We start from the raw sequence: 13,587 nt of genomic DNA, 5'->3' as shown, positions 1-13,587 counted from the left end.
CAGGCCTTGGCCTTGTCTCTACTACAAAGTTTACATTCTACATTCTAATTTGAAATTGTAAGGCATCACTTAGCCCTGGTTAGATGAAAGTACCACAGAGAAATACAACAACTTATTTAAATATCTGGAAAACACTGCTAACTCCATCACCCTCCCTTAAAAAGAAAACTCCTCACTTATCCAGTGAGACCACAGCACAGATAGCATGGTGCTTTCAGGACCCCTTACTCTCCACAAACACCCACACTACATAACCACGTGCAGGTTTAGCTTCACAGAGAAACAGTATTTTCTGGTTTTCACCTGATTCCAATCCATCCAGCAACAGTGAGGTGCCGAGAAGACCTTTCGTCCCACCTGAAAGAACAGGAATGGAGGCTACCTAACAAAGAACACAAAATGCGTTTTAATGGATGATGTAAATAAGGACGAAATAGTACAGATGAGATCTCTCCGTATACCGAAAAGCAACAGAGGACAGAGGAAGATGGGAAGATATGTACATGTTCGTCACAGTCAAATCTTCAAGAAAGTAATGCAATCAAATAATGGTCAGCGGGAATTTACAAAGTATTGAAATCACTAGACACATTTTAAAGATAAGATTATGTACAGATCACGTAAATAAGTCTATGTGTCCTCGTGTATCATTTAGTTGCTGTGGGTAACAATATAAAAGTACATGTTTATCACAGGGCCCTTGATAATGGCGTCATTATCTGCTAACTTCCTCAAACTTCTTTTCTATGTAAGTGGAAATCCAACATTTATTTCAGGCTACAAAAGTTATTCCAATTAAAGTGACCTAGAACATTTAAGACTCACCAAAAAGGGGTAATTTTTTTTATGATGTTATGAAAAGCTTTATGTGAGCGAAATGAGTTGCTTCTGGATAATTAAACACATTTTCATTACTATCAAGATAACACTTTCAAAATATAGAAACCAGTGTTCACTGTTTACAAAAATGAGGATTGATGGAAAGGTAGATAAATGAGAGATAATAGATGGGGATGAATAGGATAGTAAGGTAGGTAGGTAGATAAACTGGCAGGTAGGAAGATACAGAACACGAAAAATAAATGCTTCCCTACTACTGAACGTAAAGAGTGTCGATAGTGTTCTTTTTTTTCCTATTTTTTTTTATTTTATTGAGAATAAGAAGAAAAAAAAAGTTTCCGCCTCCTCCCAGCCTCCCATTTCCCTCCCCCTCCCCCACTCTTCTCCCCCTCCCCCCGCTCTTCTCCCCCTCCCCCCACTCGTCTCCCCCTCCCTCTCCTATCCAAAGAGCAGTCATGGTTCCCTGCCCTGTGGAAAGTCCAAGGTCCTCCCCCCTCCCTCCATGTCTAGGGAGCCTAGCCAGTTTGGATGTTCACCTTCCTAGAAAAAGGGGTAATTTTGAATAGGTATTTTATTTGCAGATGTATTTTAAAGCTTTATATTTCTAGTTCTATATAAAGTATATTTTACAAATGTGATCGACATTTTCATTTCATTTCTGCTGTTTTGTAGTTTTGTTTGTTTGTTTAGAGACAGAGTCTCACTATGTACACAGCCTTACCTGGCCTGCAACTTGCTTTGTAGACCAGGCTGTCCTTGAAATCAGAGATCTGCCTGTCTTTGTAGGTCCCATTTCTGCATCTTTGATCCTTTTGGTTAGAAAACCTGCCCTTAAACAGTCAGAACTACTCTGAAAGTGTGGTTTCCTAAATGCTTGGCATCGACTTGGCATTTCTACTACAATGACACACTCACCTGTCTCTCTGGGGACTGTGTGGAGGACTTCTGTGGCAAGGGTATACTATTAATCAAACACAGCGTGTCTTTTATCTTCTGGTCAGAAATCCTCACGTGCATCAAAGGCAATCCTCCTGACACTTTAAATCTAAAAATACAATTTGACTGTGAGGTCTCAGGGAAGAGAAGCGAATGGACAGGAGATGACGTGGTGAGGTCAATGTCTGTCCAGCCGCGTTTCAATCCATCATACTAAGACGCACTCTTAGGAACGGGAGTTCACTGAGAGCCAATTTTCAGACCATCTACATCTATCTTACATAAGCAGAAAACCTCTTTCAATGAACTTAAAAAAAAAAAAAAAAAAAAAACCAGGGTGTCACTTTGTACCCCCAGCCAGCCTGGAACTTGCTGTGCAGATCAAACCAGCCTCTGCTCGCAGACTCTTTGGCTCCTGGGTGCCATGAGGGGAGTGCACTAACACAGAGTCCTTTAAAGTTAAGTAATGCACTATGAAAGTCCTTTTGAGCACAACTCTCTACTTTTAAAAAAACAAAACCACATTATGTATTTTTATTTCCTAGCATCAAAGATTTCTCTCTATTAATTAGTACCAGAGTGTCTGCCCCATTGCTCTCTATCACATTGTCTTGCCCTGCTCTGTTTATCCATTGCACTTGGCAGCACCGGATATGTGACATGTGATGTGTGCACTCATTTCCTGTCCCTTCATATTGACATGCACGCTGAGGTCATGTGTTATGCTGCTGAGTGTCTATCCGCTTTCATCATTCACTTGCCCTTCGGCAGCTGCTCTGTCCTCCTTCCTTACACGATGGAGCTGCCTCCTGTCTGACTCCTAGCTGTCTTGACCACAAGCTTCTCACAAGCTTCTTCAGCTTATCCTCCAGCTGCCTGGCTAAGCTGTGAACAGCTCAAGTCAGCAGATGCCTAACTCTCAAATGGGCTACCAGCTGACATTCAATGCAACCGTTTTTAAGTAAAAATCTCAGCATTAATTGTCGCTATTAGGAAAAAGAAAGGCCTCTAATTAATGACCTGCTTCTAGGAAAGAGACTGAAACACAGGTGAGTGTGTGAAAAAAAAAAAAAACTAATAAACCTAGAGAAGTCATAAAGATTAAAGAATAGAAACAAAATAGAGAAATAATTGAACCCAAAAGCTGGTTCTTTCAGAAGAAAATTAACTGATGAACAACTAATCACACTAATCTCACAAAGACCTCTGTATGTCACAACCACAAAAGCTGGCTTTAGAAAGACACTGTTTCACGAGAATATATTAAACTCAGAATATAGTTTCTATTTTTTATCCCCTTAGACTTTTCTTAGGATTTTATGTGGTATTATGACAAAACAAAACACTAACTTCCTTTGAGATTTTATTCCAATAATATGGAATCTTGACTTTCACACATTCAGAATCTCAGATAACTAATTTTTACAGAATTTAAAAATCTAAGTACAAATTCTGAAGTAAGAGAGACAGTATATGCTTTACTCAGGATTATATAGCTGTGATCAAACACCATGACCAAAAGCAACTTGGGGGTGAAAGGGTTTATTTTGCTTACACTTGCACATCACTGTTCATCATCAAAGGCAGTCAGGATGGGAACTCAAATAGGACAGGAACCTGGAGGCAGGGGCTGATCACAGGTCTTGAAGAGTGCTGCTTACTGGCTTGCTCCCCAACCAGCACCATCAGCCTGGGGGTGCCTTTATCAATGGGCTGGGCTCCCACCACCAATCACTAATTAAGAAAATGCCTTACAAGCTTCCCTACAGGCACATTTTATTCAGGCATTTTCTCAATGAAGATTCCCTCCTCTGAAACGACTGGCTTGTGTCTAGTTGACAACAAACCAGCCAGCACAACATACTATACAAATAAGCATTTTCTTTAAAATGGGTTCGTGCTAGAAGATAGAATAATCACTGTTATTTCCTCTCAAACGTATATCCAACTCTGTTTCCTTAAACTTCAGTAGCTGACACAGATATAGCACCCTGCTGATTTCTAATACGAGACGCGCACGCATACATACCTGGCCATTCTAACATCCTTCTCCACCATTGCCTTGGCCAACTCAACATGAATATCCATGGGTTGCAATATGTGCATAGTTGATGGATGCTGGAATCTACACTTCTTCCAGTTTTCCTCTTTAAAAATAAAAATTCAAATAGTAAATAACTTTTTTAAAACTGTCAGATACTCTGTGTACAACCACTTTACATTGCTAAAAAATTCTTAACAAATTTAATGAATAACTTTTACTTCCTTCAGCATATAAACTAAATAATTTGTATTTTAATACAGATTTGTAGAAGACAACATTATCAAAAAAAAAAAAAAAAAAAAAGACTGCTTGTGTAATAACTACTCTTTTCCAAAAAGAAGATTCCAAAGACAGATTTCCCACGTGGCTAACATAGTCACATGCAGACCTTTATCCAAGACAGGGACTAAAGAGCTCATTGTTCAGATAATTATCTGTAAGGACATGCAAAAGGAAAAGCAGTGTTTATTGTCTGTGTTAATACTCTCCTTTAAGAACCTCTGAGGCTCTTGACAGGCACCAAGCAGACATGTTACCTTAATGTTAATAGATCTCACTACGCAGAGTAGAGCATAGCCTCTGTCTGCAGAGAGTTTATCCTCAGGTGACTTTCAACAAAATGTGACATGCTCATAGATATTTAATCAACACTTAAATCTTCTACTAAAGGAATGTGGTGGACCAAAAATCTGTACTTAGGCAACAAAAAAAAAAACACTAAATCTGTGAGAAAATAAACTATTTTTTAAGTTTTAAGAGTGTATCTAAAGGATGAGTATCTATAGTGAAAACATAGTAGAAAGATACCTCATATTTCAGATCTGAGAACACACACACATATATAATGAGATATCCTAGGGATGGGACCCAAGGCTAAGCACAAAGTCTGCCTGTGTTACATACACATCCTACATGTAGGCCATGTGGCATCTGTAGGATATGAGTGCTTTAAGTGCAGCCCACATTGAGATTACATTTGGAATTTTTCACTTCTGGCATCATATCAGCATTCAAAATGGTTCAGATTTTGGAATAGCATACATCAGAGGATTTTTAGATCAACGAAGTTTCCTATAGTATTTTTTAGATGTAGTATTCTTCAAATATATGTTTCTCAGATACCTATAAAGTAGTTATAACAATGCAAAAATGAAGACTAAACTAAATCAGTAAATATTTTCTAATATAGGCAGCATAGGGAAGATGGAAACATCTCAAAGCATCAGGACAGAAGAGTTTGAACCAACTGCATCTTCTGCTGTGTTCTGACAGCTCACAGTCATGCTACAGACAGAGGCCATGCACACGCTTAGGTTCAAATGGTTCTGGGTACCCTAGGATTAATAGTCCAGTGTCGACTTCGGCTATGACTATGGCATTCTGCACTGCGCTACTCCTACTGGGTTTTCTGAGGTGATCAATAGGACAAGTGTACAGGACAGTGGCTGGGCCTGATGCCCATGAGCAAACAGACCCATGCACACACACTGCCAAGCCTAAGAATGCATACACGTACGAGTTAATTAGACCACCCTAAGAGCTGAGCGGTGGCTGACCTGCTTTTGCAAATAGCAACTGCACACTCTTTATTTCCACATCAAACTTGTCATATGCCTTATCTATTATTTCTTCCAGGGATGAATTAGTTGTCTTCTGTGTACCTTGGTCTTTACTGTTGAGCTAAAAAGAAGTGAAGAAAAAAAAAACCTGAATATTTTTATATAACATAAAGTATACATACATATATATCAACACGCTTTGGTCAAATTTTGAAACTTCTAACTGAAGATAGGAGACTGCCTTAATGAGCTCATATTCTGCCTAGTTCCCTGGTGATTTGGAAGCAGTTTGTTAGAGATACATTACCTCGCCACATGTCTGCTGTGCGTGAGCTAGAGATGCTGAGCCAATTACACAGCTGTGTGCTTCAAATGTCCTGTCCAGAGGAAAACTCCATCCTCTGCTTGACTCCTAACAAGTACTGCCAGCTATGGCTCGGCTCTGCTATTGCCTACTATGAACTCAGGACTCAGCTCCAACTTACTTCCTTTACCCCTTCCCAGATGGAATCAAGGCTCAAATCAGCTTAACTATGACCTTTTGCCAAATGTTTAGGCTCAACAAGATGCAAAATCCAAAACCCCACTCTAGTTCCTTAGAGCAATCAAATAATTTATGACATATATATACATAATATAGCACATTATATATAAATATATGAAATAAATGATATATATTAAATGTATATGTATATATAATTTCCTTCTAAAATATATGGCTGAAAAAATTACACTGTAAAATTAAACTCTATAAACCATGAAAACAAAGATGGTTTCTCTCTGATTTGAAAAACAGAAAAATCATCCATCCAGTCCTCAACGCCAAATTTTTGTCATTGTAGGAATTTCTAATGATTTTTTTTTTGGTCTGGGTAGCCATCTAACAGTATGTGTGAGATAAGTCTAGACTTAATTTAAGTGAACTGAAGGAAAACAGCAAGCTATCACAGTTACCAAACTTGTCAAAGACAGAAAGAAAAAAGTACACATATACCTACCTGAAAAGTACCAAAATCTAAAATGAGAAGGTTTGACTTTTCATGGTGAAAACCTGTCTGTGGAATTATTAGATAAGAAGGCTTTAGATTTATCCTTAAATCGAGGACTTTCCGAGTCTCAATCATATGTGTGAGTCCTAAAAGAGAGCCAGGAAAAACTGATATGGTCAATCTGACTATGACATTACTGCCAGTTCTGTCAAAAATTCGGTTCTCAATTAATTGCGTAAAGCAAAAACTGCATTAAGTTGATAGAAAACAAACATCCCATAGCATATATACATAATAGAGCATATCTTATATAACTAGCATTTTGTCTAGGCATTAGAATGATTTGTTCCTGTGGTTACTCAACCTTATGAAATAGTCTGCTGGGTTCTTTAACACTAGGCATGCACAGTGCGGTGAGTGGCTTGAAGAATGGAGGTGGAGGGTCGGTCCACAGAGATCATTCCTAGGCACAGGATCTCGGATGGAAGGAAGACAGAAACATCTGCACCCGCCATTACAATGTACTCGGGCAGCATAGCAAGTTATACAACTCTGAGATACCCATAGAACACAGCCCAATTTTAAAAGAGAAATAAATCCTAAACCAAACACAATGTTTCCATTACAATGGCCACGTTTCAAGCTTAGTTGATGCAGATAGGAAACACTGAAAGTTTTACCTGTGGCTGTTCTCTCCTTAATTTCTTCCAGCTTCATCAATGTAGCTGATGTAATTTGCTCAAGATCCAACCCCTTATCTGACCGAAAGAATTCAACTATAGCGTTGATAGTTTTCTGTAAAAAGAATTTTAAAACACAACAGGTTATATGTTAAATCTCTGTTAAAATCTAAAGGACTTACTCAATTATAAATAGCTGCGGCTTTGAACTAAGGAATACAGAAATAGTCTCTGCATTCCCTTTAGGAGTGAGAAGCATGGGTGAGCAAGGAATAGCCCCGTGGGATTACTGAGAGGGAAGCCTGCCCATATGGCAGAGGTCTACGCGGCATGTGGGCTAAACTAGAGGTCTGACTGACAAGATCTCTAGTTTTGGCTTCCAGTTAGAAATCCCATCCCTCAACACTGTGCTTAGATTCTGCCACTCTTTGACATTTAGAGAAGAAACCAGGGGAAAGCTGTTCACTCTTACCTACATATAAAACTTGAATATAAAAATATCAGATTTTTTATGAGGAAGAAAGTGCTGGAGACCAGTTGTACAGTGGTGAATGTACTAAACAAACTAAACCACAATCTAAAATGTGCAAGATGGTAAATCATGCTGTGTGTGTGCCACTATAGTATAAAATGTTTTCGACTTTGTAATTTGTGTGTGGGTGCTTGTGTGCATATGTGCACACATACATACATACATACATACATACATACATATGTACATACACACACACAAACACATATGTCATAGTACATGTATGGAGGTCAAAGGCCAGTTTTGTGGAGTCAGTTCTTTCCTTCTGCCCTTACGTGGGTTCCAGTAACTGAACTCAGATTATTAGGCTTGCATGACAAGTGCTTTTACCCACTGAGCCATTCTGTGAATGCTAAAAAAAAAAACTATTAAAATTTATTTGTGTGTGTATTGTGTATGTATATGTAATACATAATCATGTGCGCATGCAGGTATGTACACCCATGCAGGTGTACAGAGGCCAGAGAACATGCTGTCCTGTTCTGTCATTTTCTGCCTTTTTCCCTTGAGACAGGGCTTCTCACTGAACATGGAGCTAGGCTGGCAGCCAACAAGTCCCAGCAATCCTCCTGCCCACCTCTAACTGTGCTGGGTTACAGGCACATGCATGCCAATGTTTTAGCTGAGGATTCAAACTCAAGGGCCTCGTGTTTGCATATCAAGTGCACATAGCAGTCATCTCCGCAGCCCCAGTGACAGCTTTCAGAGTCACTTCCTGCCTACACTTACAGCATCATAGATGACCTCCACAGGCTGTGACTGAACGAGCAGAGTCTGATCAGCAGGACTGCTCTCAGGGTTGGTTTCAAACTCAATTCTGAGCAAGGATGATGAAGTATCGCCAATGGAAGCCACCAGCGACGGCACAATGTCTTGTTGTCGCAAGCCTGTGACGTACCAATGTTCTAATTTTGCTTCTATCCTATTCAATAAGGAAAAAGCAAGCATGTAACAGAAAAAATTATAGCAATACCTTTAAAAATGCCTTTGAAAACCATCCCTATGCCCGAAGCTACAGTTTATCACCTTAGGCTGGCCTTCACTTACCTACAAAAGCTGCATTTGTTGCCATCAGTCACCATCTTATTAGCTATTTATAATGCACATGAAAACCTACTTTAGTCGACCCTAGCACATGGCACAAGTTCTGGCCACGGTGTTTAAACACAGACAATACCATCGCCCTGTTTCCACGCCACTCCCACATCCTCCTCCTGCCTCTCCTGGCATCCTTCCCATCCAGCCGCCTGCACCTCCTACTGTTTCAGTTTCTCCTGCCCACAACTGAGCCATGCAGTCTAACTGTAGGCATTTCACACCTTGCTCTACGGTAGGCTGTCTAATGTGTTAAATGGTCTTGGATGGGTTTTTTTTTTTTGCATATAGTCTTATCAAATACAATGTAAGATGTCTTGAAAACAGAAATGTACTTTACCCTAAACAGCTGCCACAGCATAGACACTCTAAATAAAATACTGCCTGACAAGCACTTGCAGAGGCAAGGAGGGAAGTTAGAACAGTGACTTACACTGTTTGTAAAACATAAACAAGTTTTCTTTCACGCTGCATAAGATTATATATTTGGGGCCTACAATTATAAATGAAAATGAAAATGAAGTCAGGTTCTTAAAAACTTACTTAAGTGCTTGTGCTCCTGGTCGCTGGGATACTTGGGTACCCAAGCCAATTATCTGAATTCTCAGGATTTCTGGAACATTCCTGTTTTCTCTTATTATTATAGAGGTGCTCACCAACTTCAGAGTCAGTATATGAGCCACATACTAAACAGAGGGAAGAATGAGAACAGTTATCAGGTGAATGAATTCTAGCTTTAATGGTTTCATCTTAAGTAAACATGGTGAATTATCAAATGACAACAAAACTTACAAGTTCCAGCACCTACATACTCTCCATAATTGAAAAAGACTAGAAAACTCAATGAAGCCGACTTGGACATACAGCACACTTACAAACTATCCAAATTCGTTTGCTCAGTTTTAAAGAAACAGCAACAAAACCTTCAGAGGGAGAAATTTTCCACTGAGAGGCTCTCACTCATGCAAACTAAGCAAGCCAACCCGCTGTAGAGAAGAAAAACTGTAGAAAAAAAAAAACCTGCTAGACGGCTGTAGAAATTTACATCCACATTACACAGCACACACACATACACACATGCGCACATGCACACATGCACACACACACACACACACACCCATTACACACATACATGCACCTGCATATGTGAGAATATTCCATACCAAAAATATACTTAGGACAGACAACCACTGGGCAGACGATGTGGAATTTGGGGATTTGTTTCCCCTCGAAGCATTTGAACTTTTATGAGCATGAAGACAGCCTATGAAACGAGGCTCGCCAGGAAAATACTAGAAATCAGTCCTAGCACAGGGCAGCAGCACTGAAGAAACACCCAGGAACAAACAGCTAAAGAATTAGAGAAAACTCTCCAAATGAAAAGCAGAAAGATGAGAAATGCAGAGAGCTGCAAAGGGGACAGAAGACACCACGAAGGCACAGCTCACATCTGAGGTCCCAAAGGAGAAGGGAGTGAGCGATGTGGCAGAAACTATTCACACCGGCAAGACCTGTGACAGTCAAACTACATGAACAAAAGCAAGTATAAATTTAATCACAGTAAATACTAAAAACCTAAAGAGTAAAAAACTTTCTCCACTAGATGGCCCCCTAGCTTGCATGAGTAACACTAACTGGACTGAGTGAGTAGTCAGAAACAGGGAGGATTGGAGGGAAAGAAAAAAATAATAGTTGGGAGGGGGACATGCTGGAGTTATGGGGAAGGTGGGAGAGAGAAACAGAAGAGGATTTGATCATATTTCATTGTATTCCTGTATGAAATTCTCAAGAATAAAGAAAAATTAGAAAATTATACTAAGAAAAAATTAAGTAAATGAGAATGCCCTTCATAGATTAAAACAACATACAAAGGAAATGAATGATCATAAATATCACTATGATACAGTACAGCTCATAGCTGGACACACTGATAAAGGGCGTAAGTCAAACAGCAATAGAATTATGGACTCAAAGTCTTTTCAAAAGGAATCAACATCCTACAATTTTAAATACAAGAGTAGGGGATGTATCCTTAAAATACAAGAGAAAATAATAGTTATTTTCAGAAAAAAAAATTTAGAAAACTAATTGCAAGCAGATCTTCATTAGAGGGAAGAAAACAACAGACATCACTCAAGAGAAGGGAAATAAGGGCAATGGTCAGCGACCATTGTCAGTGAGGGGACACAAGATGCAATTCGATGACACTTCCCATCTCCCCAAATCATCCCTGGAGTCAACATGATCTATCAGCACTACAGCAGCATGTTTTCCTACAGATGATTCTCAAAGTTGTACCCAAGTACAAAGGATAGAAGACATGTAAGTAAATCCGCAGAGTCCCACAGACAGCAGTGGAAGGACAAACCACTTCGCTTAAAATGCGCACTTACAAATGAACATACAGGACAGCCAACGAGCCATGGGAACATGCTCAATGTCATTATCAGAAAAATAGTAAATTAAAAATACAGCAGGAAAGCAGCTATCCCCTTAGAACGGCCAAACATCAACATGAAGAGCAGCCATCACAAAGAGTACGTTTGGGAAACTTCTTTTTTGTTTGTAAGTTATACATACATCTACCCTATGACCCAACAATTCACTCCTAGGTACACAGTTTTGTTTTGTTTATAAGAAAGGAAGGAAGGAAGGAAGGAAGGAAGGAAGGAAGGGAGGGAGGGAGGGAGGGAGGGAGGGAGGGAGGGAGGGAGGGAGGAAGGGAGGAAGGAAGGAAGGAAGGAAGGAAGGAAGGAAGGAAGGAAGGAAGGAAGGAAGGAAGGAAGGAAGGAAGGAAGGAAGGAAGGAAGGAAGGAAGGGCAAACTAGAAATAAAGGTAACCCAAATGCTTTTCAACAAAAACATAAATGAGCAAGTTCTGGATTTTCAAATGATAGAATCCTACATAGCAATGAAAATATATTAGGTGCAACAGCAGAAATGGCTCCAAGGATAAAGCCAGACAAGAGAAAACCTGCTTTGTGCTTCCATTTATAGAAAGACAAAATACCCTATAGAACAAAATCATGGGTTGTCTCTAGCAAAACACACAGGAAATGAAAGAAGTGATTGTGTTCATAATCAGGACACTGGTTATCTCTGGGAAGAGATGAGGGGAGATGTAGGGGTTCTATGAGGGTACAATATTCTAAACCTTGATACTAGTAGTCACTGTAGCCAGTGACTTTTCAACCTGTCAAATATGCAGGATGTTTCTGATCTGTTCACTTTTGCTAAGAGTTAAACTTCACAGTAAAAATGTCCTAAAGATTCAACCACTCGCTCTAACAAGGACTTTCACGGGGTTCTTCCTTTACTCGCTAAATCAAGCAGTCCTACAGTTAAGGAATTTTAACTGGTATAGCCCCAGAACAGCATACAACAACTACACTAAGGACAACATCTTTTCAGTAGCTACTCATAACATCATTAATTTAGCCCAAGTCAAGATAACCCAGCAAGTGAATCAAGGAAGACACTTGTGAAGGCACCCAACACCTACCTGCTTGGGCAAAGCAAAGTTGTAGGAACTCTCACTGTAGCCAATGGCAGTGAAGAACTTTTCTTTCTCCTCTGGAGTCATGAGGTCATCGATGGCTACAATACAAGACAGGAAATGAATGGCTTTGGTTTTAAAGATATTTTTCACCAATCAATAAAAATATTAGGTTGGAGGAAAAAGTCCACAGACACAAATGCTAAAGCAAAATCAGCTACCAAATTCCTTCTAACACACCACTTTGGCTTAACTAAAACAAACACCCTGTATTTAATGTTTATGTTAAGAAACAGCAAAAAGACACTCCCTGTTAAAAAAAAAATTCAGCTCTCAGATATACACATTTTTAAATTCACTAAAAATTTCAAAACTTAACCTGTGATTAAAATCTATCTCAAAGTTAACAAAAAAGAATACAGAATGCTTAGACCTCTAAGCAGGAACATGTTAAATCGCTCACAAGTCATTTTTCAAGAATTTCAAGTTCAACTCTAGGTAGATAAACAAAGCAATTATATAGTCTGTCATACATGTTCATGTGTTCCTTTGCTGTATCAATGTACATAGCCTGTCATGTGCTCATGTGGTCACGTGTTCCTCTGCTGGGTGTGTGAAGCAGGCTGCATGGCTTTTCCTCATCAGCACATGAGGACTGCCTGTCTTGAAACTTACTTTCAGGGATCAGTGAGTCCTCATCTTTCTTCTTGGACTCTTTCTTTCCCCAAAACCCACTAAACCAGCCACGTTTCTCGCCTGCCTCAGCAGACTTTTTCCTTAACTTCTGCCCAGAATGAATGACCTGGAAAATAAAAGTTGGAGATTCACTCAGAAGAAACACTCCATTCACTGTTAAGTATAACCACGGTCAATTTTGTTTAGTGCTTCAATAGAGTAAGACAGGAAAGGAAGCCAATTTTTTCTGAAATAATGCTCCGAGTATGGCCTGGATAGTGTGGTCTATGGATCACCTCCTTCCTACACCTCCTGATAGAATTTTGGAGAGGACATGTTGTTTAGCTATAACTAAGGACTCTGAATTTCCCTTTGTACTAATATGCTGGTGTCTAAGGAGACACTAGAATAATAGGTTTATAAAATGAAAATGATTCTTTAAAGGAAGATGCTTCTGTACCATAATGTATTAAACTAAAAAAGCACAATTCAAAATTTTCACGCATTGCTGATTTGCTAACTAGTTCATGGTGGGAAGGAGAGACAGAGACAGAAACAGTCAGTCCTCAAATCCCATCTCACCTCTGGCCTGACACGAATCCTACTGTGTGTGCTTCCTACTGCTCCTTCTCTTGGCCCATTTTTCAAAAACCAGAAAACAAGCGCTAAGAAAAGGGGCCAATGATTTAGACTCTACCTTCTCATTCCCTAATTTTAACAATCTTCAAATTCACTTTTAAA

At 39.4% G+C, this 13,587-nt stretch overlaps 1 protein-coding gene across 1 annotated transcript in view; it reads right to left on the bottom strand.

Annotated features, from left to right (window-relative positions):
* Nucleotides 1-13,587, bottom strand: part of Vps13c (vacuolar protein sorting 13 homolog C) — a 153,478-nt gene that overhangs the window by 89,647 nt on the left and 50,244 nt on the right. Inside the window, exons 15-24 of the mRNA XM_050125415.1 lie at nt 12,847-12,973; nt 12,178-12,272; nt 9,219-9,361; nt 8,310-8,502; nt 7,049-7,163; nt 6,378-6,514; nt 5,377-5,500; nt 3,806-3,923; nt 1,756-1,885; nt 304-382 (exon numbers count right to left, since the gene is read on the bottom strand). Coding sequence (XP_049981372.1) covers nt 304-382; nt 1,756-1,885; nt 3,806-3,923; nt 5,377-5,500; nt 6,378-6,514; nt 7,049-7,163; nt 8,310-8,502; nt 9,219-9,361; nt 12,178-12,272; nt 12,847-12,973 — 1,261 coding nt within the window. The remainder of the gene's footprint in view (nt 1-303; nt 383-1,755; nt 1,886-3,805; nt 3,924-5,376; nt 5,501-6,377; nt 6,515-7,048; nt 7,164-8,309; nt 8,503-9,218; nt 9,362-12,177; nt 12,273-12,846; nt 12,974-13,587) is intronic.

The sequence above is a fragment of the Alexandromys fortis genome, unplaced genomic scaffold (assembly GCF_014885135.2).
Source record: "Alexandromys fortis isolate MF-2015 unplaced genomic scaffold, M_Fortis_MF-2015_v1.1 scaffold_22, whole genome shotgun sequence".
Classification (NCBI taxonomy): domain Eukaryota; kingdom Metazoa; phylum Chordata; class Mammalia; order Rodentia; family Cricetidae; genus Alexandromys; species Alexandromys fortis.
Note: the sequence above shows the minus strand (reverse complement) of the source record. Positions and strands in the feature narration are given on the sequence as shown.